At 35.1% G+C, this 26,689-nt stretch overlaps 1 protein-coding gene across 1 annotated transcript in view; it reads left to right on the forward strand.

Moving 5' to 3' along the window:
• Positions 1 to 26,689, forward strand: part of LOC148946263 (DNA replication licensing factor MCM4-like) — a 194,471-nt gene that overhangs the window by 137,813 nt on the left and 29,969 nt on the right. The window contains exons 7-8 of the mRNA XM_089097647.1: positions 8,689 to 8,939; positions 13,517 to 13,718. Coding sequence (XP_088953773.1) covers positions 8,689 to 8,939; positions 13,517 to 13,718 — 453 coding nt within the window. The remainder of the gene's footprint in view (positions 1 to 8,688; positions 8,940 to 13,516; positions 13,719 to 26,689) is intronic.

The raw sequence follows: 26,689 nt of genomic DNA on the forward strand, positions 1-26,689 counted from the left end.
TAGCATATTGATTATAAATGGATGTATGTATCACACTAGGATTTATGAAATTTAAAACTTAATTTGTAGCGTTGCCTATATAATGGGGAGCTATTGCGAAACTATTTCTGACTTGTCCTGTTTAAGCCTATCTACTTCAGCACGTCACCAACTTTTTTCCCTCTCATCTTGCAGGGTAAAGGCTTATTGAACTGCTTTCTTTGACTTATCACTCCTTGACCTTACTATGAAAAAATGTTAGAATCATGAATACAATTATAGGTTGCCGCTTAGGTGTACATAGGATTCGTTTTGGCTATTAGAAATTTTCAATCTGCACTGAATGAAATTATTGTTTTATAAAGCCTCGTTCTGTGATACTTTCAAATTTGAAACTTCATTTTAAACAGTAGTGGTTAGAGAATTGAAATTTAAATGCTCGGTTCTAACAGGAACCGAATTTTACTTCCAAAGCCGGATTGAACTGATGAAAAAATGTCTTTTTTTTTGCTAATGTCCAAATCGCTTTTGTTTCAGATTCCCGTGGGGCCTGATCGGTGTCATCAACTCTGCTGAAGTTTATTGCTGAGGTGAAAAATAAACACCGGAGGCACATTGAAGCCGGAGACGCTTTGAAGGACTTAGATTTATTCAAACGCAAGCTGTAGCATCTCAACTCCATCACCTTGTTTATCAAGACTCTGGTGAAGAAGCTCAGTCACCGATTTAGTCACCGGTGTATATATTCCTGTCAGAATGGCATGACTTATTCCCCTTGTAATATTGTAGGAAACGTCTAAGAGACAGGCCCTGTTTCCGACGACCGGGTGGGGCTTGCCCTTTTTGCAAGTAACTGACATCGCGGTCGATTAATTTCTAACAATTGTACAATACCATATCCTTTGAAGGTCTCAGCTCTCTTGGCACAGTGCCCATCTTAATAGGAGTCTTAGTCAAGGAAGTAAGTTGTATTTAGGATCGAAATTAAAAAATTAGTTTCTCCGGCCGGCAAAATTTGGATTATAATTGTCAAAGCTTCCTGTTTATGCACTTATAAAACTTATTCGTTTTTGGATAGGTATTTAAAGGACTCTTCTTTTGTTTTCACTGTTGGAAAGACTTCGGAGATTTTTTTGTTTTCACTCAGACTTGTCAGTTTGGATACTTATAGCGATAACTTAACCTTGGCAAACTTGCCTACAAATTTATCTTGACATGCGAGACAAACTTACCACTTGACAAAATTACGAGCTTGCCTCATAACTTTCTCAGAATTTAAGGTTTATCTCTGTTTTAGTTGCACGCTATTTTAGATTCTTGACTTTCAACTTGAACTTTTGAAAGTCAAAATTTTATACTGTCTACACAAGGTTGCTTTTACTACTGCCGTGCTCCTACAACTCGTGGTTTTTTTTTTTTTTTTTTTTTTTTTTTTTTTTTTTTAATACTTGTTCTTTGATCCCTGGTATAATTTTGGGTAAGTGCTACTTGATTAGCAACGGCCGTGCATCCACTACGTTTCGTTCGAATGGCAGGGCTTACTTTTTTGTGAGCATATCATTGTAATACTGGCTGTTAATGGTTTGTTGATTTTCAAGATAGCTATAATAGGTAAGCCCTTGTAATTTATAAATATAAAAAAACAATTTTTTCAACTCCAAGTAAAGAGCAACATTAAAATTTAAAACGAACAGAAATTATTGCGTATGTGAGGGGGGTTGCCCCCTTATCAACGCCTCGCTCTTCACTCGTTCTTGCTCTTGCATCTCAATTACTTGGACTATCTGTCTTGGCTTTTCTCTTTCTACAATTAGCCATGCCTTGATGCAACCTACTGCAAAATACTTGATAACTGCAATTCAAAATCAACATTCAAATTCAATTCAAAATTAAAAAAGCTTCTTATTGTTCTTATTAAACAACCCTTGTGTTTCAAGAGTCTTTATTAAAGAAATGGGACAAAATTAAAATTTTAGCGTAAAGAGCGAGGTGTTGAGGAGGGGACAACCCCCTCATATGCGTGATAATTCCCGTTTGTGCTAAGTTTTAATGTTGTTCCTTACTTTAAGTTGAAAAAACTTGCTTTTTATTTACTTTCTGATCGTTTTTTTTTTTAAATGATGCCGGTAAATGCGGCTCCGCCTCCATGGAAATATCCCCCCCCCCCTATATCTTTCCTCTAGAAGAAAGGTCCTCTAGACAATTCAATCCTGGGAAAAATTCATCCGAACCCCTTAACATCACACGTAAAATTGAGTTAGCAAAGAGAAAGTAAGATAAATAAAAATATTTTCATATAGAAATTTTGGAAAATCCCTCCCAGTAGGAAATTCACCCCCAACCCTAAAAATGTATGCACACTTCCCAATAACAGACTATGCGTACATAATGGGCAAATTTTATAACTTAAAGATCTTTCCCCAGGGGCTGTGGGGGGTCTTATTATCTCCAAATGTGTTGTTATTTGACAACTATGCTTAACAAAATGGCTACTTAAAAATTTTGATATGACGTTTTTGGGGGGAAAGGGTTGTGGGAGGGCGGCTAGTTGTCCTCCAATCTTTTTAGTCACTTAAAAATGGCAATAAAATTGTAATTTCCGTTCTAATGAGTCCTCTCCCGATGTTCTAGGGCAATTGGTTCGATACGATCACCCCCGAAAAAAAAAGAAAAAAAAAGAATAACAAATAAACACGCAACCGTGATCTTTCTTTTGGCAAAAAAATTATAAATTCCACATTTTGGCATATAAGAGCGTGAAACCTCAACATTAGGGTTCTCAGATACGTTGAATCTGATGGCGTGATTTCATTAGGATTCTTTAACTTTTAGGGGTGGGGGTCTTCTTTTTTCGAAAATCATGCAAATGTTCTCAGACTGGTAGTCTTTGATGGGTAACATTAAACTTAATGAATCTTATATATTTGAAACCAGCATAATAAACCGATTCTTTTGATATATCTAATGATATCGAAATTCTGTTTTTAGAGTTTATGTTAGTGTTGAGCGGCGTCGCTCCTTACTGTTCGTTACCACGAATTTTTGATAAAAACTGTAAGCATGGCTTAAACCCTAGCATGGCTTAAACCTTAATCTGGACAAAAGTTTTCGACTCTTGGCTTAAGGTGTGATTGTGACAATGCGCGGGCATATGGGACTGTTAATTAAAGAAACAGTTCAAAACTGGGATGAGAGATACCTCCAAATCACTCATACTGCCTCAACCTCCTTCATCAGACTTTTATTTGATTGGACCCCTTAAAGAGGCTCCAAACGGAAAGTATTTTCGATCCGATGAAAAACTTAGAAATCAGGTGCAAAAGTAGCTTCGAAATCTATGCCAGAGGCATACACAAACTACAGCAACCATGGGTCAAATGTGCAAATGTTGCTGGGTACTGTGCTGAAAAGTAGCCAAAGCTTAGAAATAATTAAACAAATCGTTTCTGAGCTACAGCAATTTGTCTCGTCACTTCTTACTAATCTTCAGTATTTAGCTTTGCACACATGATGTGTCCCAACAACTAAAAAGTTTTTTCTTTTTTTTTCTTTTCTTTTTCTCGCTTTCAGAAATAAAGACAACTTACAAATGGGATGTCTCCTCAAAAGACCGATATTACATAATGAGGTCGTGCTGACTCTTTTTTTTTTTTTCTGTTTGCACTGATGACAAATATACCATAATCTCCGAAAACTGGTCTGTTAGGGTGGAATTATTAATGATGAGAAATCAGTATTTTTCCTTTTCTTTCATCAATCTCGCAGTGAATCTTTAAACAAAAAAAGTTTGGTTTTGTTATATTAAAGACCGACCTTTACATTTTCCTTTGTGTAACAGTGATTATAATTAATTTGACTTCCAGAACTTTTTTTTTTCACCTCAAAGTTTTTTTTGTCTTTTTAAAGTATTTTCCTATGGGAAATTACATCATTTCTGACTATTTATTGAATTCTTTTGAAAGGGATAAATCTACCTTTGAATATAATCCATTATTGATATTTTGAAAGTCTACTAACCGAGTTTCCGTCGGTGAATATACTCTCCCTCTCTTTGGCACCGATGCAGGGCTACCAGCGAAAATTAAAAAAAAATCCAAAGATTCGCTCCCAGAAATTTGAAGGTTTGACAAAAATCAAAGATATTAAATGAGAATGATTTACTTGTTTTTCTCGAGGTTCTATACTAAGGACTAAAATCCCTTGATCTTGGAAAGATTCAAAGGAGTGGTAGTCCTGCTTAAATGTCTTCCTTTGAGTGTCTACAATTCATGCTGTAAAAGAACCAACCTGTGGCAGTTTTCTTGCACAACCCCTCAGTGGCTTCAGAAGTCTTTTGACGTGCAAACTATGTCTGAATTCTGCAACTGCATACAATACCCTCATTGTGACCACCTTTCTAACATAACATATTTCTTGACAGATTTGACGCAATAAAAGCAACAATATTTTTAAAATGTAGAATTTTTGGATGCGTAAGATCAGGATGCCTTAGTTATGTTGCAGGAGCAACACAATTAGTACCACAACTTTGTCCTTTTTGCCACCGATCTCAGTTTATTTTGAAAAAATAGTAAACTTATAAACTTTGCATTGTTTATGGATGCTGCACTTTTAAAAATAACTCCATGGATCGTAATAGGTATTATGTTTTGGTGCAAAGTATTAAAGTGTTGGCTTTTGTATATCGCGCGATTCAAAACTCACAAAATTGACTGGGTGTCAGGAAATAGAGAATAAAGTTAGCTTTAAGAATACATCATATTCTGTGACCGTCTTTAAGGAATACATGTATATATTTTTTTTAATTGAAAAAATCATCTTAAAACGTGCCATTTGTAAAGTTTGTATGAATTGAAAACCATGGCATTCAATCAATCACTAAAAAGCAAAATCAAATTATTGCTTCCGTAGCAATTTTGTCGGCCAGAGGCTGTTGCAACACTTTGCGTTCCCTAAGCAACGTTAGTTCTTCCTCAAATTTCTTTAGGCATTGCAGCAATGTTGAAAATGTGTTAATTTTGTAAATTGTACCTACCGCTTTTATTGAAAGGCTTCTAATCTGTGTAAGATCTTAGTGTTAAGTCATACTTGAGATTTATAGTTTTTTAGATACTGCTTTTCAAAGCCAAAACCCTTTTTTCATGATCATAAATTTATTAAACTTGATAAAGGCTACGTTTTACCGGGTTATCTTTTGGCTAATTTCATGTTTCCCTCCTCTGATGATTGGCTAATTTCTTTTTTTGTCTTAGTCTTCAAAATTGTGTAGTCTTGTTTGTCTTAATCGTGCATCATCGTGAAATTGGTTAGTTTGTTAATTGTGATGTCGCCGATAGAAAGATGAATAAAGAGAAATAATTAAGTTAACAAAATCAGATCTTTCAGGGATTTCTTAACGAAGCTAGGCCCCCTCATATGTTGAAAAATATCATATGAACATATGAATAATATGAACTTGCGCGTGATTTTTTAGTAAACTTGATCTACGTTGTGTGCAGCCAACCCAGAAAACAACCCATGGCACTTGGCTGATACACAAGTAGTTTATAAAAATGATATTACACGTAGGAGCAATTAAAGCTATATATTGGGTTTGAAGATATATACACGTGATCCTCGTAACGTTCTCGTGGTAAGAAGATTGGTATCAGGACGTGCCAAAATGGGTGGTTGAGGTGCGGGGGGGGGGGGGTTCTGAAGTGGAATAAGTTAATATCGAATGAGGTAACTCAGAATCAGATGCTGTTTCAAAATCCTCCCGCCCCTCAAAAAAACATGATTGTGGTTCTCTCATTTAACTATCCCTCCTGATCATCATGTAGCGATTACGCATTGAGCATAATAGAAGTCACAGGCACATCCCATTGAAGCTTAGGCTGATAAACTCTAAATTAGGAGTCTTAGGCTGATAGACTTTCTAATGTAGGGGAATCTCTTTTGCTAAGAATATGCATGAGAGACCCAGCGGTTTGTCCAAATGCGGTGATCGACTCGATGAGATAAATTGTGTTATCAAGATGGTGGTATGTATTGAACCTGTTAAGTATTGGATTCGCTGAGAAGAAAAAGGCCCATTTAGAAATCCAATTTTATTTGAAACATGGGTTTTTCCCATAGTAATCTGAAGTAGAATAGCCATGGCCTAGGGTATTTTTTCACAGTTGAAAAAAAAGTTTGGAAGGATTGCAAGATAAGTCTGCGAACCAAGATTAAAATATTGGAAGCTCTAGTGATGACAGTGGTCAAAAATGTTTCTTAAGCGTGGGTGGCTTGAAAGGCGGAGGAAGATTTGGTAATTCTTTTGGGTATCCGACTGATTGACCGTCTCTCAAACAGGAAATTGTATGCCAAATATGGTTCAATCCCGCTCTCTAGGGCTATAATGAGAGACAGGTTGAGATGGCTAGTACACGTTCAGCGGATAAAGTATGATAGATCGCCAAAGATCATCCTTATCGACCAACCGTCTAGGGGCAAACGAAAAGCAGGTCTTGCCCAAATGGCTTTGGACGATGTCGTAAGGAAAGATATAAGAGGAATGGGAACTTGTTTGATGGGTGTAAAGAGGGAGGACTTGAATAGGTAGAGATGGAGGAGGAGCGTGTGTTGCTGCGTTGGCCTCGTGTGACCTGGTGCTGCAGTGAGTTGTTAGTTGTAGTAGTAACCTCAAAAGAAAATTATCCGTTTGTCTGTGTCTGTACACAGACAAACGGATAACGGTTGTCTGTTCCTTGGTAAGGCTGATGTATTTTTTAGAGAACGGTCATTGATGCATGTGAGGTTGTTTTAGCGCCGAATGTTACAGAGGTTGTATATTTCACTGTAATTGTTAGTAAGTGATGATAATTCCGAGTTTTTCTGTCGCATCTTTTTTGTCGGGATCTTGAATTCTTTTGCATGTACGGAAAAATATACCATTACAGCTTTATAGCTTAACCTGTTCATTTTCAATCAGTTCTCTCCGTCCCTTTTAAGTTGTTAGCCGTTGGAGACAATCTGGCATAAACTTATCATTATCCGAAATGAAGTGAACACACGGAGACAATTACTTACAGTCTAAGGAAACCAATTGACATTAAGGCCAGATTTTTGTCAAGGCATCAATGAAATATTGTCGACTTTTTTCCAACTAAGGTAGACACAAACTTAGTATATTCCCTAGCATCGTTGATTACCCATGAAATAGTGAAATACTCCTTGTTTTTTGGTTTTCTTAAGGGTCCACTGAACAGATAAAAGATAATTTCCCCTTGATAATAGAGAATAAAGTATTTATGTCAACAGCACTGTCAGAATATGGATCACATTGGCTGGACATTTAATATTATAACCGGAGAATAAAGATAATATCGAAGAATATTGGTAACTTGTACGAAATTCTTGTGCGACTCGTAAAAACGAAACAGAAATGCACATAAATAAGTTCTTGATGCACTGTTGAAGTTTTATGTAGCCCCCTCCCCTCGAACAAAAATCTTGCATGCGCCTTTGGTTCATAACCTACATTTTGAGTTTGACCACCTGTATGGCAGGCAATATTGTTGTTTCGAATTGCGGATTATGCCAATTCGTGGGTCTTGGCTTGCACATTATAAATTGGTTTTATAGGTTGCATAAACAACCTGTTCCACGGGTTGCAATTTGACAATTCCGTTTTATAAAATGTTTTACGAACTTGTTTGTTCCACTGGTACTTCTGAATCCTATTTTAAGAGTCTTATATCCACTTGGCTGATGCGCTGTCACGACGGATAAATTCAGGATAAAACGGCCGTAATCCAACTTTTTTGTGTGAAATAGTAGCTCGATGAAGCTGCATAATCAAAGGATTTTGTCTGTAAGTAAGTAATAGGATTAACGACGCTTCTTGACTACTAAGGGCCCTTCGTCGGCGATGCAGTACATTTGCTACAGAAGGGTTCGATCTCTAGTTCGCTTATTACCAAGCTAAGGTCAATCCCACTGCGCCATCACAGGACTGGACTTTGTCTGTTGTGTGGAATTCTTCCCTATTTAATTTCTTAGCGCCAAACCGGAAAAATACAATTATAGAACGATCATAAAATGAGTTTTTCAATTATTCTAGAGTAGAGTTGTTTGTTTTTTACGGTAACATCAATCCAATCCAAAAGTGTCTCCTGGTGTTTCATACTTATTTCTTGTATTTTCCGTTAGCATCTTCATTCTAGTGAGTTTTTAACATATTCAGCCAAATATGTTCATATTTGGCTAACCCGAACATTCTCTAAAGCCCATTCTCTCATTGGCCAATCTTCTAAAGCCCAACCCGAAGATTGTTTTACCAAAGATAATGAACACCTGAAAGTCGACATAAACTGTATTTACTGATTAGCTACAACTCCAAACCAAGTTATGAGCCATATTTTTTCGTGGAATTATAGAAATTGATCGTATCTGTTCAACTTTTTTTTGCTCTTATTTTTTTTTTTATTAGAAAAAAATATTGTCTCTTATTTACTAAGTTTAGGCTACGTTTATACCAGCCAAAACGCTTAGTAAAATTCCTAAAATTTTCGAATTACAATTACAAGAAACATTATAGTAGAAACTGGTTATATATCTTTGTCAACTTTTTGCCTGCTTTTTGTTGACGTAATCAATTTGACATTTGAACCCATTTGTAACGAGGGAACCGGATAAGATGGCACTGTGTTACTAATTTCAATAAACTATTCGTGTTGTTTTTAGGACATGAATATTCTCAGAGACTATATATCATATGCCAAAGAAATGGTACATCCAAAGCTTAATGATGAAGCTGGTACACGTCTAATTGAAGTTTATGTGGACATGAGAAGAATTGGCGCTGGTCGAGGTCAGATTACTGCCTATCCTCGTCAACTAGAGTCGCTCATTCGCTTGGCCGAAGCTCATGCAAAAATGCGTCTATCAAATGTCGTTGAGTTGATTGATGTAGAAGAGGCATATAGGCTTCATAGGTATACCCAGTCTTTTTAATTTGTATAATAATTTGATGCATGGTACAACCCCCCCCCCCCTCACAACCACCGGGAAATCATAGGGCTAATAAAAAGACCGTCAAATGTATAATACGAAAAATACCGCCTATAGATTCACCACTATGCTCGGTAATAAAATCTACATTTCATTTTTTTAATATTGTTTTTGCACACGTGGTCCCAAGGCTCCTTACTTCCTTACGATCGATAAAGAAATGACTCCCCCTGTGCTCAAGTATATTTGTCGTATTTCGAGCTGTAATCCCTCGCTGTCTTTCTCCGCTCATATTCTTGTCCTTGCCCACTATTTTGTAATTAAAAGTAATTTGAATTGCTGTCAACAGATATAAGCTTAGGCGTTACTCTATTCATGCTATTCCTTAGAAAAGTAAGAAAATGATCACCGGCATCTCTTTGCATATTTTATCTTTTATTTTTGGTGTACAAGTGTTGCTTTTTTCCGATGTTAGACTATTTGCAGTCGCTTTTGGATATTTTATTCCGCCCCTTTTGTTAATATATCACCATGATATCCGAAGTGTCTGACTTGATATTTTTTCCTATCATCTTTTTCATTTCTTTATTTCGTTACCACTGTGATTGCTGAGCAAGAAAGAGATTGAACTTGTTGATCCAATTTACGTAGGAAACCAGGAGTTCTTAACTTTCCAGCTATTTCTGATCGGGGGACTTTAAAATAGCAGTTAGTCATTTTTCACAATTTTATCATCTCTTGAAAATATCCCCACGCCCAGGAGGGTAACTACCCCCCCCCCCATGCCTAGCATTTTCCCAAACACATCCAGTCAAAATTTTGAGATAGCCCTTCTGTTGAACGTAGTTGCAAGGTCCAGAAACTACATCTTTGAGGATGACACTCCTCCCACAGCCCGCCGGGTAAAGGTTGTAAGTCATGCCCTGGGGGCATATAATGTTTATATAGAAAGGGTTGTCGTATAAACTTCAAAAACGGCTTACTTGATTGGAAATTGAAAGGGCTAGTGCCCTTTTTAACAGCCGAAGGTAATCAGAGGCAGAACCCCCCCCCCCACACACACACACACACGCCCATCATTTCCCCCAAACACTTCCCAACAACATTTTGATATAGCCATTTTGTTCAACGTAGATTAAAGGTCTGGAAGTTATGTCTTTGAGGTTGACAACCCCCCACAGCTCTCAGGACCGTGGTTGTAAGTTATACCCTTGGGGCATATGAATTTTTTATAGAAAGTGTTGTCGTAGGAACTTCAAAAAGAGCTCATTCGATTGGAAATTGAGAGGACCTTTTTATTAGTCTAAAGTGATTGGAGAGCAAATGACCACCCCCTCCCATGCCCATCATTTCCCCAAGCACTTCCAATCAAAATTTTGAGATAACCATTTTGTTCAACGTATTTGAAAGGTCCGTAAGCTATTGAGGATAACAAATCCCCCCCAGCCCTCAGGGCAAGGGTTTTAAGTTATGCCCTGGGGGCATATAAGGTTCTTATAGAAAGCGTGGTCATATAAACTTCGGAGAGGGCTCATCGGATTGGTAATCAGAATTTCTAGTGCTCTTTTTAAGTGTCAAAGTGATTGGAGGGCAGCTAACCCGCCCCCCCCCCCCACACACACACACACACGTCGTATTTTCCCAAAATGTATCTGATAGAAATTTTGAGATAGCCATTATATTCAAAATAGTCTTTTGGAGGCTATTGGAGTTGAAACAAACCCAAGAACCGTGGCTCATTTGGTTAAAAATCGGAAGTTCTAGTTTCCTTTTAAGAGTCAAAAGTGATGGAGGGCAGCTAACCCCACCCCCCCCCCCCCCACTACCCCGATTCATCAAATGAATCTTATTGAAATTGTGAGATAACGATTTTGCTCAAAATAGTCCAAAAAACTAAAACACTGCTTCTAGGGTTGACACAACCCCCCAGTGCCCGGGGGATAGGTTCGTAAGTCATGGCTTGGGGTCATATAAGGTTTCTATGGAATGGGTTGTCGCATAAACTCCAGATGAGGCTCATTTGATTTGAAATTGAAAGTTATAGTGCCCTTTTTAAGGGTCAAAAGTTATATAAGAGTGACCAGCCCCCCCCTCCCGCGCTCATCATTTCATCAAAGTTATCCAATCAAAATTTGCAAATAGCAACTTTGTTCATTGTAGTTGAAGAGTCTGGAAATTATGTCCTTGAGGAAGACACCCCCGCCCTCACAGCTTTCAGGGCAAGGGTTGTAAGTTATGCCCTAGGGGCATATAAGGTTTTTATAGAAAGGGTGGTTGTATGTACTTCGGAGGAGACTCATTGGACTGGTAATGTGAATTTCCAGTGCCCTTTTTAAGATTCAAAGTGATTTACCCCCCCCCCCCCCCCCAACACGTCGTTTTTCCCGGAATACATCGAATAGAATATTTTTAGACATTTTATTCAAAATAGTCCAAATATCATATAAAAAGGCTTTTGGGGTTGATACAAACCACCAGAGCCTTGGGCCGCGGGACATATAAGGATTTTGTGGAAGGGATGGTTGTTTAACTTTAGAAGAGGCTCATTTGGTGGAAAATGGGAAGTTTTAGTTCAGTTTAAAGCGTCAAAAGTGATGGAGGGCAATCAGCCCTTCTCTGTAGCTCATAATTTTCCAGACACTTCCAATCAAAATTTTGACAGCCATCTTATTCTGCATAGCTGGACGGTCTAGCAACTACACTGTGGAAGACATTGTGTGCATACATTTAATGCCGCTTCTACGGTTACTGTAACTAACGACACTAATGGCATTAAGTTGAAGTTTTTAGGGGATGTTTAGGGGGAGTTTAAATTAAACGAACAAACTATATGCATGCAGGTATTAAAAAGGCATATAAGCACTACAGGACATATAAGAGCATGAACCGTAATGTTCTACCACGGTCAGCAGCTTCATCAGCGCTCAAATAACGCCTATCTGACCAGGTATTAAAGTTCAGGGGCCCTCTCAAGGGGCACAAAGAAGTGAAGGCATTTCGCCCTCCTCTTCGGGCCTTCGTTGTCCAGAGACATTCAATAAAAATTTTAAGACAGCCATTTTGTTCAGCATAGCTGAACGGTCTAATAACTATATATCTAGGGTTATTGGGTTAGTCAACCCCCCCCCCCCCAGTAATGTAATTTGCCCAAAATGCTTAAAAATTAAATGTTGCTTTAAAATTAAATCAAAACGCGCTGTTTGTATGCAGGTTGCCAATAAGACATCTCAGCAGTATACCAAGAAGGACTGAGGGTATTAAGCTCAAACTTTCGGGGCTGCTTTTATTACTACCGTACTTCTGCTCTTAAATTTTTACTAAATCAAAAGAGTGTAACAGTATCCAAGCTGTGAATGAGCATAGATTTAATTTTTGGGAATGGTATTATTTTTTATTCATCAGGTCAACTAGAGGATATATATGACTAAATTAAACACTACTATTTTTTTCATGATTTTCAGAAGGGTTTGTGTTGTTAAAAATTGCTAAAGAAGTTTCTCCAGCATAGAAATTGCAGGCCAAACTATAAATTCTTAAAGAAAAACCGGAAAGATTCAAACTAATGTTTTCTTTTTCCCTGAAAAAGATTGTTTCAATATAAAACGAACAGGAATTAAATAAATAAAAAAATTTTCCACTAAATGAGTTTTTCAAAAAAAAAAGTAAAGAACCCTATTAAACCAAAAACGAATAAAAATAGAATCAATTTATCTACCAAGAATACAACTACCACAAACAACATCAATAAATAAATGAAACCCAAAAACAAACAGAAATTACAATAAAACACAGTCAAACTCAAAACGAGCAGAAATTAACATGAGTAGGGTTCAAAACCCCTATGCTTTCTAAAAGCCAGAATATAATTTGTCATGTTAATTTCTGATCGTTTTGAGCTTGACTCTGTTATTTATTTTAATTTCTGTTCGTTTTGGGTTTCATTTATTTATTGATACTGATTTGTGGCAGTTGTATGGCTGGTAGATTATTTGATTATATTTTTGTTCAATTTTTGGTTTAATGGAGTTCTTCACTTTTTTTTTTTTTTGAAAAACTTATATTATGTAAAAAGTTTTTTTAATTAATCCAAAAAGAAAAGATTCTCCTATTATTGCTTTGCTTTTCTCTAGAACACATAAAACTGAAGTTATTACAGGAGTTGGCAGTTCTTATACAAGGGATAGTTTATAATGAGGCTATACACTGGGAACTGGGAAAGGCCTTATTGTTCGACATTTTTACAATGATTCATATAATTAAAATTTCCCATATAATTTGCTCATTTTTTTGTGTTTTTAGAATCTATAAAATTGTGTCCTCAAAAGTGCCAAAGAACCTAAAAATACGGTTCAAACTACCAGATTTAAGCTGCTCTGATTATAGTACTTGTATAACAATAAAAAATGTCTATTGGATTACACAAGGCATTAACAAAAGCGGATTTGAGGGAGGGGGCTTGGGGCACCATTGCTTTTTGCCTATACTATTCTGCATGATAAATAATTTTACCAGTTTGATAGTGCAAATATGAAGTTTATTTCAAATTTTTGATAACTTCCAGAGAGGCTTTGAAGCAATCAGCAACTGATCCGATGTCTGGTAAGATCGATGTATCTATTCTGACAACTGGGATAAGCTCCGCTGGTCGAAAGAGACGTGTTGAAATAGCCAAAGCACTCAAACAACTAATTGAATCCAAAGGAAGCGTTTCCACTTTGGGCTATCAGAAATTGTATTCTGAGTTCAGAGAGGGTTCACAGCTTGTAAGTAAATGTGTTTTATTTCCCTTATTCGTATCATCGGTTGTTCGTAGCATCAGTAATATTCTGTTTTTGTAGATAGGGGCCTTCAACCTCAGCTCTAGGACACTCAAACATGCTCAGTTTGATGGTATAACTTTCATCAAGAACATACCTCCTTATTCGTATCATCGGTTATTCATAGCATCGGTAATATTTTATTTTTGTAGATAGGGGTCTATAACCTCAGCTCTAGGACACTCAAACATGCTCAGTTTGTTGATATAACTTTCATGAAGAACATACCTCCTTATTAATAATAATAATAATAATATTTTTATTTCCCCTCAGGATATACTATGAGGAGTACAATCAATAAATATAAAATATAAAGACACAACCTACAATTAACAAGACCAGAAATACCTATTAATACAACCATCTACGTCAATCGGTTAACATCGGTTAGATTTTTCAAAAAACGGGAATAAATTTCTATATTCAAGATAATTTAGAGCCTTTTGAACTAAAATCTCACACTTAATCTTTATTACATCAAGCAGGTCCTTTATTCCATACATATATTTTAAACAAGTATTACGAGCACTTAGCGGAAAACCTAGTAGAAATTTAAGATATCTAAAATACACAACATTAATTTGAGATGAAGTACAAGATTGAAAAGTTTTCAAAATCACTGCTGGAAAGCTAATCTAAGGTAGAGCCATTGACTGATACAGTCTACCTAATATATCCCTTCTCATATTACCCCGCAGAAGATTAAGGGAACCGAACGTCTTTCTTATCTTAACTTCCAGATGGCTTACTATTAAAAGAGGTGATGGTCTTTTTACAGAAGAATATGGGACACCTAGGTATATCACCGAGTCCAAAGCATGAAAAATCCAATCACTACCCCAATCAAGAGGAGGAGAGCCAAGAGGGTCATTAATATCAAAATCACACAAATCACAAATCACAAATTAATATCAAAATCCTGGCATTTCGCCAGGCTAATTTCTAGTTCTTTTTTGTTCAACTCATTGGCTAAAATCTTAAAATTTTCAATTTTCACAGTCCTTGACCGACTAAGTTAACTAATGTGATGAGCATAAACCAAATAACTAATTTCAACTGCTAAGTAAACCCGATAGGTTTTTAATGGAAAAAAACAATCTTTTAGACACAAATTTAAATTAGACAACAATAATATCCTCCCCCCTGTCTAACGCCACTCCTAAATACTATTTCATCAGCATAAATAACAGATCCTGAGGCAATGCGAACTAATTCGAACGATTCGGATCATCGGTTGTTCATAGAATCGTTAATATTTAATTTTTGTAGATAGGGGCCTGCAACCTCAGCTCTAGAACACTCAAACATGATCAGTTTGATGGTATAATTTTCATGAAGAACATACCTCCTTATTTGAATCTTCGGTTGTTCATAGCATCGTTAATATTTTATTTTTGTAGATAGGGGCCTGCAACCTCAGCTCTAGGACACTCAAACCTGATCAGTTTGATGGTATAAATTTCATGAATTACATACCTCCTTATTTGTATCATCGGTTGCTCATTGCATCGTTATTATTTTATTTTTGTAGATGGGGGCCTGCAACCTCAGCTCTAGGACACTCAAACATGATCAGTTTGATGGTATAACTTTCATGAAGAACATACCTCCTTATTTGTATCATCAGTTGTTCATAGCATCGTTAATATTTTATTTTTGTAGATAGGGGCCTGCAACCTCAGCTCTAGGACACTCAAACATGATCAGTTTGATGGTATAACTTTCATGAAGAACATACCTCCTTATTTGTATCTTCGGTTGTTCATAGCATCGTTAATATTTTATTTTTGTAGATAGGGGCCTGCAACCTCAGCTCTAGGACACTCAAACATGATCAGTTTGATGGTATAACTTTCATGAAGAACATACCTCCTTATTTGTATCTTCGGTTGTTCATAGCATCGTTAATATTCTATTTTTGTAGATAGGGGCCTGCAACCTCAGCTCTAGAACACTCAAACATGATCAGTTTGATGGTATAAATTTCATGAAGAACATACCTCCTTATTCGGATCATCGGTTGTTCATAGCATCGGTAATGTTTTATTTTTGTAGATAGGGACCTGTAACCTCAGCTCTAGGACACTCAAACATGATCAGTTTGATGGTATAACTTTCATGAAGAACATACCTCCTTATTTGTATCATCAGTTGTTCATAACATCGGTAATTTTTTATTTTTGTAGATAGGGACCTGTAACCTCAGCTCTAGAACACTCAAACATGATCATTTTGATGGTATAAATTTCATGAAGAACATACCTCCTTATTTGTATCATTGGTTGTTCATAGCATCGTTAATATTTTATTTTTGTAGATAGGGGCCTGCAACCTCAGCTCTAGAACACTCAAACATGATCAACTTGATGGTATAACTTTCATGAATTACATACCTCCTTATTTGTATCATCGGTTGTTCATTGCATCGTTATTATTTTATTTTTGTAGATAGGGGCCTGCAACCTCAGCTTTAGAACACTCAAACATGATCAGTTTGATGGTATAACTTTCATGAAGAACATACCTCCTTATTTGTATCATCAGTTGTTCATAGCATCGTTAATATTTTATTTTTGTAGATAGGGGCCTGCAACCTCAGCTCTAGGACACTCAAACATGATCAGTTTGATGGTATAACTTTCATGAAGAATATACCTCCTTATTTGTATCATCTGTTGTTCATAGCATCGTTAATATTTTATTTTTGTTAGATAGGGGCCTGCAACCTCAGCTCTCGAACACTCAAACATGATCAGTTTGATGGCATAACTTTCATGAAGAACATACCTCCTTATTTGTATCATCAGTTGTTCGTAGCATCGGTAATGTTTTATTTTTGTAGATAGAGACCTGTAACCTCAGCTCTAGAACACTCAAACATGATCAGTTTGATGGTATAACTTTCATGAAGAACATACCTCCTTATTTGTATCATCAGTTGTTCGTAGCATCGGTAATGTTTTATTTTTGTAGATAGAGGCCTGTAACCTCAGCTCTCGAACACTCAAACATGATCAGTTTGATGGCATAACTTTCATGAAGAACATACCTCCTTATTTGTATCATCAGTTGTTCGTAGCATCGGTAATGTTTTATTTTTGTAGATAGAGACCTGTAACCTCAGCTCTAGAACACTCAAACATGATCAGTTTGATGGTATAACTTTCATGAAGAACATACCTCTTTATTTGTATCATCAGTTGTTCATTGCATCGTTAATATTTTTATTTTTTGTAGATAGGGGCCTGCAACCTCAGCTCTAGGACACTAAAACATGATCAGTTTGATAGTATTACTTTCATGAAGAACATACCTTCTTTTTTGTGTCTTCCCGTTTTTTTTGTAGTTATTTGGAAAAAAATTATGCTGATAACATGATTGATGACAAAAACAAATAAACGTTACAGTTTTGAAGTCACCATTAAAATTATATTTCCTTTTATGTGTTTAGGCTATAGTTGCAAGAATTATATTTGTCTTCTCTGGTTGAAGAGAAAAGTTGCTCGTTATTTACTGTTCAGTGCCATGTACTGTTTTATGTTCTACTGTATTGGTGAAATACTTAAATTGCAATTGATATAACATTACGTTATGTATATCTAGTAAAAATTTATTTATCAAAAGAGGGAATAACAAAGGAGGAAACAAGTATCATTGTCATACCTGCGCACAGGTCCGACCTTAATGCAAGAGTAAGACGATTCATCCTGAAAAAAGAATTTATCTTGGAGGGAGAGGTAAAAATAAATGCATTTCTCAAACTCATTTTTCAATTACCTCTGTTAAATGTGATCTACTCCCCCACCCTCTTCCACGCCTCTTCCTTTATGTGCAGGCATGATCTTAGTGGTATTAGTTTTAGGAAGGTGCTATGTTTGGTTGATGTATTATATTCAGTTGGTAAGAATGAGTCAAGACATTTATCACTTATTTTTCTGTGCCTCCTACCAGCTCGTTACGTAGCCTCGCCCTGAGGCACACTTGTCATGGTTTGAAAACAGTTTAACTTTACAGTTATGACTCCAAAGTTGCTCAATTAATTTCTAAAATCATAGGCAAGGAATGACAAAATGAAAAAATGACTGTGAAGAAGAAAAAACTAAGATAATTCCTGCCAGTGAAAAAAAACATCTGATCAAAACCTCCACTCGACCGTTGCCAGTGCAAAAAGGTGAATAAAGAGTAAGAAATATACAAAAAAAAAGACCCAGCGACAAAAGAAAAACGAACGTATCTCAAAACAAGCACTAAATTAAAAGAGGCCTTCTTGAAGTAATGGTGAAAGGACGACTTTCACGTTTTCTGAAGATAAGTTTTGTTTTGAAGTGAAGTTTTGACGACAAATGAAAAAAACAAATTGAAGAAGAAAAAAAGATAAATCCAGCCAGTGAAATAAGACAATATAAATATGCAGATATTTTGGTCGAGACCGCCACTTGACGTAAATAAAGAGTTGTCCTTTCATTGTTACTTCGAGAGGTTCTATTTTTATTTAGTTCTTATTTTGAGGTTTGTTTTGTTTTTAATTCGTTGTTGGGTCTATTATCCATATTTTTTTTTTTTTTTTTTTTTTTTTTTTTTTTTTTTTTTTTTCTTTTTACTTTATCTACTTTTTTCTACTGAGGACGGTTGAGCGAAGATCTCGATTCAAATACTGTATATGTATCTTCCCCTTTTTTTTCACTTGCTGGAATTATCCTCATTTTTCTTCTGCACATTTTTTTTTATTTCGCCAAAGCTGTTCGATTCTTGAAGTTAAAAGTTCTGCATAAATTAAAAATAGTAGTTGCCGTATTTTCCTTCTAAAGTTCTTGAATCAGAAATAATCTCTTGAATTTTCCCTATGTGTGTAATCCAGGTTCTGTCACTCAACTGTCGTTTTAGTTGATAATTATATTCATGCATATGACGTTTCGTTTACCCCTTTCTGTGAGCAATCCTATCTGAACAGTTCGTTCGTTAATTTTGTAATAATTAATTTATTGTCTGTCAACCATTGAAAATAATAATAATAATAAAACTACCATAAGAAAATCAAGTTTTCTTTTCGTGTTAATTTTTAATAATGTTTGTTGTAAACGCGAACGATTTGCATGAAATATTGGCTTGTGAGTAACCATTTCATAGGCACTGCAATATCGCTGCCTAAGTAAAGAGCAAAGTGGGCTCTATGTATTTTTTTCTTTTCACCAATGTTTTTTTTTTACAAATCACCACTTCGTATGGAAGGGGTTGTCGTAGGAATTTCAGAAGAGGCTCATTCTATTGGAAATCAAAAGTTCTAAAGCCGTTTTCAAGAGTCAAAAGTGATTGGAGATCAACCAGCCTCCTACTCTGACCCTTTTTTCGCCAAAGACATTCGATCAATATTTAAAGATTGCCATTTTTTTTTCAGCATAGCTGAAAGGGCTGTAAGTTATGTAATCTGCCCATTGTTCAAATATAGTATTTGTTTTTGGAAAAGGGTGAAATGTTTGACCCTTGGTCTTCAAAAAAAAACTGAGGGTATTCAGACGAAGCTATCAGGGAACGCTGAGGGGAGTATTGAACTTAATCAAAACACTATCTGCATGCAGGTTATCAAATGGACGTATCAGCAACTTCTCAGGAACGTCGTAGGGTATTAAGTTGAAACTTTCAGGGCATTATGAGGGGGGTGTTCAACTGACCAAAAAACAATATGTGTATGCTGTTACAGCTGCTACTTCTACTGCTGCTGCTGCTACTACCGCTACTGCTATTGCTACTACTACTACTACTGAGGCTAAAAAGTATTAGGGTTTAAATTTCAGGGAATAAGGAGCGTCTTAGGGTATTAAGTTGAAACAGTCAGGGCATTATGGGGGGTGGGGTATTCAACTGACCAAAAAAGCAATGTGTGTATACTACTACAGCTGCTACTACTACTACTGATGTTGCTGGTGCTACTATTACTACTTCTACTACTACTGAGGCTAAAAAGTAGCAAGGTGTAAATTTCAGGGAATACTGAGGGTAAATTGAGTTAAACCAAAACACTAAGTGCATGCGGTTTTTCAAATGGGTATATCAGCAATATCTCAAGAACGGCTTGCAGTGATCAGAGGCAACGCTGTAGCGTTGCCTATAGTAAAGGCCATATAGTAAAAGGCATTTTATTATTATTATTTTTTCCATAGTCACTTCATATGGAAAAGGTCGTCGTAGAAGCTTCAAAAGGGGCTCATTCGAATGAAAATCTAGAGTTCTAGTTTCCTTTATAATAGTCAAAAATGTTGTCATGGCAAATAGCCCCCCCCCCCAAGCCCATCCTTTTCCTAAGAACCATTAAAAACAATTTTTAGAATACCGCTTTGTTCAGAGTAGCTTATATCCGTATATAAAATGTGTGTCTGAGGAGGACTCGCCGACACAGCCGTCGGCACACGAGTTTTGAGTTATGCCCTCGGAGCATGTTAGGTTTTCATAGAAGGCGGTGTCGTAGAAACTTCAAAATAGACTCATTCGATTGAAAATTAAAGAGCTAGGGCCCTTTTTAATAGTCGAAAGTGATTGGAGTGTAACTAGCCCCCTCCCCCCCTCCCCCACGTCCATCATTTCCCCAAACACATCCAATCAAAATTTTCAGATAGCCATTTTGTTCAGTGTAGTTGATTTTCAGATATAAAATATATTTTTGAGGAGAACACTCCCCCACAACCCTCAGGGCAAGGGTTTTAAGTTATGCCCTGGGGGCATATAAGTTTTTTATAGAAGACGCTGTCGTAGAAGCTTCAAAACAGGCTCATTTGATTGGAAATTAAAGGGCTAGTGCCGTTTTTAATAATCGACAGTGATTGGAGCGCACCTAACCCCCTCCCCCCCCCCACGCCCATCATTTCCCCAAACACATCCAATCAAAATTTTGAGATAGCCATTTTGTTCAGCGTAGTTGATTTCCAGATAGAAAATATATTTTTGAGGAGGACAATCCCTCACAACCCTGAGGGCAAGGGTTGTAATTTATGCCCTGGGGGCATAGAAGGTTTTTTATAGAAGGCGGTGTCGTAGAAGCTTCAAAAAAGGCTCATTCGATTGGATATTCCGAGGGCTAGTGCTGTTTTTAATAGTCGAAAGTGATTTGAGGGCAACTAACCCCCCTCTCACGCCCACCTTTTCCCCAAACAAATCCAATCAAAATTTTAAGACAGCCATTTTATTAAACGTAGTTTTAAGTTCTGGAAATTAGGTCTTTGAGGATTACAACTCCCCCAAAGCCCTCATGGCAAGGGTTGTAATTTAAGGATTCTCCGAATCCTTCATATTATTTCTTATGTAAGGGATGCTCGTATAAACTTTAGAGGGGGCTCATTTGACTGAAAATTGAAAGTTCTTGTTCACTTTCTAAGAGTCAAAAAAGATTGAAGGGCAACTAGCCCCTCTCCCCCCTCCACGCCCTAAATGCATCAGATAAAATTTTGAGATAGACATTTTGTTAAAATAATTCAAAGTTCTGATAACAAAAAACTCCGGCGTCGACACAGCCCACCAGGGCCCAGGGGTAGGCATTTTAAGTAATGGCCTGGGGCATAACCTATTAAGGAGGGTTTATAACTTATGTGAAGGGGTTTTTCAAGTGAAGAACACATAGGAAATCTGTTATAATTATCCAATTATAAGGTTAAAATACATACTCTGTAATAGATGCAAAATTGCTTTGGCACACAAATTCCTATTAAGGTCAATTCCAAACAGTCGTCAACCCTTTGTGTCAGCAAGCGAAATGGTCTAAACCAACTTACTGGAGCTATTTTTTCAATCCATTCATTATTGTCAATCGCTGTCCACAAGTTGTGCAAGCTGTCTATTGTTCATATATAAGTTTTTTTACAAATATGTAATCTTATAGACTTTGAAAAAATCCTTATTCGTTTTCAATTGAAAGTTCTATATCCGTTTTTAAAGTAAAGAATAATGGGACAGTAAGCACCCCCCCCCCCCATGCCATAAAAACTTGAAACTTTTTGCAATCAAAAACGAACAAAAATTAATTTAAAAAAAAAACTTTCCGAAAAATAAGTTTTTGTAATAAAAGTAAAGGCCGTTTTAAACTTAAGCTCAGGAGATACAAATACCTGTTAAAATTCAAACTCAAAACGACCAGAAATTACTATTAAAGAATAAATGAAACCCAAAGCGAACATGCATAATGATGCATAATGATATTAAAAACAAAAAAAATTTTTTAAACACGAAAAACGGTTTTTAATTTTCTAACACGCAGTTAAATACAAAAAAATTAATTATGCAAAAAAGCTCCTAATATTTCGGCCCCAAATCCGGGAGCCTTTCTCAACGAAAAAAAAAAAAAAATAAATAAAGCAAAAAAAAAAACAACTTAAATTAAAGTACAATAAAACATACTAAACACATAAAGAGAACAAAAAGCAAAAACGAAAGAAAAATATAAATAAATAAGAACAAAACTCACATATTAATTAAACACTTCCATGCACTGAATGTCTTTCAACTGGCCTCCTCTCAGTATATAAATGGAAATATATTAAATAAACACTTCCATGTACTGAATGTCTATATTGATTCTACTCGCCTCCTCCCAGTATATAAATTGAAATCTATCAAAAATGAAGAATATATTTATACTTAGACCAAAACAATAAAAGGTCAACTAACCCCCGGTCCATAACCCTTAATTAAATTTCACAAGTTCATCAACCATTTTATGAATTATAAATTGAATGGATTCGTTTTGTTGCAAGCTTAGCTGCAGTTCGTTTACTTTTCTCATCATTTAACCCATTCTGACCTTTGTTCGCAAGGTCATCTTTCGTTTCAGAAATATTATTAAAATCAGTATTGGTTGAATATCTTGCCTGCATTTTAATTAAACTATTATAAATTGAATTGATCCCAACTTCCCCTTCATCTCTATTGATACTAGTACCCCCTTATATTATCTTTTTTATTTCTATAATTTCCCTGAAGCTTTGTAAAAGTCCTACAGACGTATCTACTATTTTTGTTTGATCAAATAAAATACTGTGATGAGGAAAATTATAAAGATGTTCTGCAACCGCTGACTCAAACGTTTCTGGTGTTTTGTTTTGTTTTAGAGCGTAATCTATTGCATTCTTGTGTTGTTCTAGCCTATTTTCTAAAGTTTGTTTCGTTCTACCCACATAAAATTTTCCACAAGAAAATGGACGTTTGTATACTCACTGTTGCAAATGTATCGGTATCTTGTCTTTCACTTTATTTAACAACTAGATTATATTATGTCCTGATTTAAATGCTGTATTTATATGATGTTTTTTTAATTCTCTTCTTAATTTTTGTGATAAAATTGGTACAAAAGGCAAAGTTATGTAATTTTTTTCTTGATTTGACCCATCTTCTTCTAATATTTTTGTCTCCGTCAACTTTTTTTTCCTCTTTTCAATTATTTGAGAAATCATTTTTTCCGGAGAGCCATTACCTATTAGAATATCCTTAATAAAAATTAGTTCATTTCTTATGTATCCTGGTGATGCTAATTTTAATACCCTATCCACTAAAGAAATAACCACACCCTTTTTACTTGGATCGGGTGATTTGATGTGAAAGACAAATAACGGTTGTTACTAGTCGGTTTACGGTAAATTGAAAATGCTAGTTCATTATTATTTCTATGGATCAAAATATCTAGAAACGGTAACTTATTCTCTGTTTCCTTTTCAATTGTAAAAATTAACTCTCCTCCCAAATTATTTAAATGTTCCAAGAAACCTTCAATTTCTGATTCCCTGTAATTCCAAATAACTAAAATATCATCCATATATCTGCCCCAAAATTTAGGTTTAAAAAATATGTTTCTATAGCTAAATTTTCAACATAGCCTACTCTACATAAATATTTGCTAACAACGGACTTAAACGCCCTCCCATTGCTAAACCCCTAATTTGATTGTAAAAATTATCTCTAAACTTGAAATAGTTAGTATATCTGCTAGTTATTTTGACTAAATTTAATATAATTTCCAGTTCAATTCACGAAGTTAATTCTTCTATCTCATTTTTTCGTTCCTCAAGTTTTTTGGATAAAATACTAAACGATTTCAGAAGAATCTAGATTGTTCAGTTTCGATATAAAATCCATGTATACGTATATTCCTTTTGATAAATCGTTTAGTATTTTATCCAAAAAACTTGAGGAACGAAAAAATGAGATAGAAGAATTACCTTCGGGAATTGAACTGGAAACTATATTAAATTTAGTAAAAATAACTAGCAGATATACTAACTATTTCAAGTTTAGAGATAATTTTTACCATCAAATTAGGGGTTTAGCAATGGGAGGGCCTTTAAGTCCGTTGTTAGCAAATATTTATGTAGAGTATGTTGAAAATTTAGCTATAGAAACATATTTTTTAAAACCTAAATTTTGGGGCAGATATATGGATGATATTTTAGTTATTTGGAATTACGGGGAATCAGAAATTGAAGGTTTCTTGGAACATTTAAATAATTTGGGAGGAGAGTTAATTTTTACAATTGAAAAGGAAACAGAGAATAAGTTACCGTTTCTAGATATTTTGATCCATAGAAATAGTAATGAACTAGCATTTTCAATTTACCGTAAACCGACTAGTAACAACCGTTATTTGTCTTTCACATCAAATCACCCGATCCAAGTAAAAAGGGGTGTGGTTATTTGTTTAGTGGATAGGGTATTAAAATTAGCATCACCAAGATACATAATAAATGAACTAATTTTTATTAAGGATATTCTAATAGTTAATGGATATCCGGAAAAAATTATTTCTCAAATAATTGAAAATAGTAAAAAAAAGTTGACGGAGCCAAAAATATTAGAAGAAGATGGGTCAAATCAAGAAACAAATTACATAACTTTGCCTTTTGTACCAATTTTATCACAAAAATTAAGAAGAGAATTAAAAAAACATAATATAAATACAGCATTTAAATCAGGACATAATATAAGCTCGTTGTTAAATAAAGGGAAAGACAAGATACCGAGAAATTTGCAACAGGGAGTATACAAAATTCCATGTTCTTGTGGAAAATTTTATGTGGGTAGAACGCAACAAACTTTAGAAAATAGGCTAGAACAACACAAGAATGCAATAGATTACGCTCTAAAACAAAACAAAACACCAGAAACGTTTGAGTCAGCGTTTGCAGAACATATTTATAATTTTCCTCATCACAGTATTTTATTTGATCAAACAAAAATAGTAGATACGTCTGTAGGACTTTTACAAAGCTTCAGGGAAATTATAGAAATAAAAAAGAGAATATATGGGGGTACTAGTATCAATAGAGAGGAAGGGGAATTTGGGATCAATTCAATTTATAATAGTTTAATTAAAATGCAGGCAAGATATTCAACCAATACTGATTTTAATAATATTTCTGACACGAAAGATGACCTTGCGAACAAAGGTCAGAATGGGTTAAATGATGAGAAAAGTAAACGAACTGCAGCTAAGCTTGCAACAAAACGAATCCATTCAATTTATAATTCATAAAATGGTTGATGAACTTGTGAAATTTAATTAAGGGTTATGGACGGGGGGTTAGTTGACCTTTTATTGCTTTGGTCTAAGTATAAATATATTCTTCATTTTTGATAGATTTCAATTTATATACTGGGAGGAGGCGAGTAGAATCAATATAGACATTCAGTACATGGAAGTGTTTATTTAATATATTTCCATTTATATACTGAGAGGAGGCCAGTTGAAAGACATTCAGTGCATGGAAGTGTTTAATTAATATGTGAGTTTTGTTCTTATTTATTTATATTTTTCTTTCGTTTTTGCTTTTTGTTCTCTTTATGTGTTTAGTATGTTTTATTGTAATGTAATTTAAGTTTTTTTTTTTTTGCTTTATTTATTTTTTTTTTTTTTCCGTTGAGAAAGGCTCCCGGATGTCGGGCCGAAATATTCGGAGCTTTTGTGCATAATTAATTGTTTTGTAGTTCACTGCTTGTTAGAAAATTAAAACCCGTTTTTCGTGTTTAAAAATTTTTTTTTGTTTTTAATGGAAAAGCAGTGTGGTCTAAGAAATTATTTGCATAATGATATTAATTGCTAAAAGCTCATCAGTTCAAAATTTTACTGTAATTTTAATATTTATTTTCAATACTAAGTACAAAAGAAAAAATTTGTAATATAATTTGTTTTCAGTAAAGTGCCAATGACGCAGTAGGTCTTAGGCTTCTGCAGTGAGACGATACCCAAACTCTTGTTTGTAGCTATTTTTGTTCGATTAAAACTTGTTTTGAATATTAAATTTAAGTTTCACTCGTTTTAAGATTTATTTATTAATTTCCATAATATATATTGTATGTTTGTTCGCATTGATTGTTTATTTAATTTCTGTTAATTTTAAGTTTCATTTATACTTTAATAGCAAAATATTTGTTTTCGTTTTAAGCTTGATTTTCATATTCAATCTAAGCATTACTCGCTTTAAGATCTATTTGTTTATTTAATTTCTGTTCGTTTTGGGTTTCATTTATTCTTTAATAGTAATTTCTGGTCGTTTTGAATTTTAACAGGTATTTATATCTCCTGAGCTTAAGTTTAAAATGGCCTTTACTTTTCTTTGAAAAACTTATTTTTTCGGAATTTTTTTTTAATTAATAAATTAAAACATTCAAGGTATGTTGAACTAACCAAAAGGCATTATTTGCCTACTATTGCAACTACAACTACTCCTGTTACTACGATTACTAATACTACTGAAGTTAAGGGTTAGAATATGGAACTTTAAGGGAATGTTTAGGGGGATGTTAAACTAAATCAAAGGCACACTATGGGCATGCATGTTGCAAAAAGGGCGTATCTCAGAAACTGCTTAAAGTGAAAAGACTAGAATTTTAAAACACATTGAGGGAGATGTTGAACTAAACAAAAGATAATATGTGTATGCTAC

Source organism: Artemia sp. Qi Xiang Cuo, chromosome 12, assembly GCF_049724085.1.
Source record: "Artemia sp. Qi Xiang Cuo chromosome 12, ASM4972408v1, whole genome shotgun sequence".
In the NCBI taxonomy this organism is placed as follows: Eukaryota; Metazoa; Arthropoda; class Branchiopoda; order Anostraca; family Artemiidae; genus Artemia; species Artemia sp. Qi Xiang Cuo.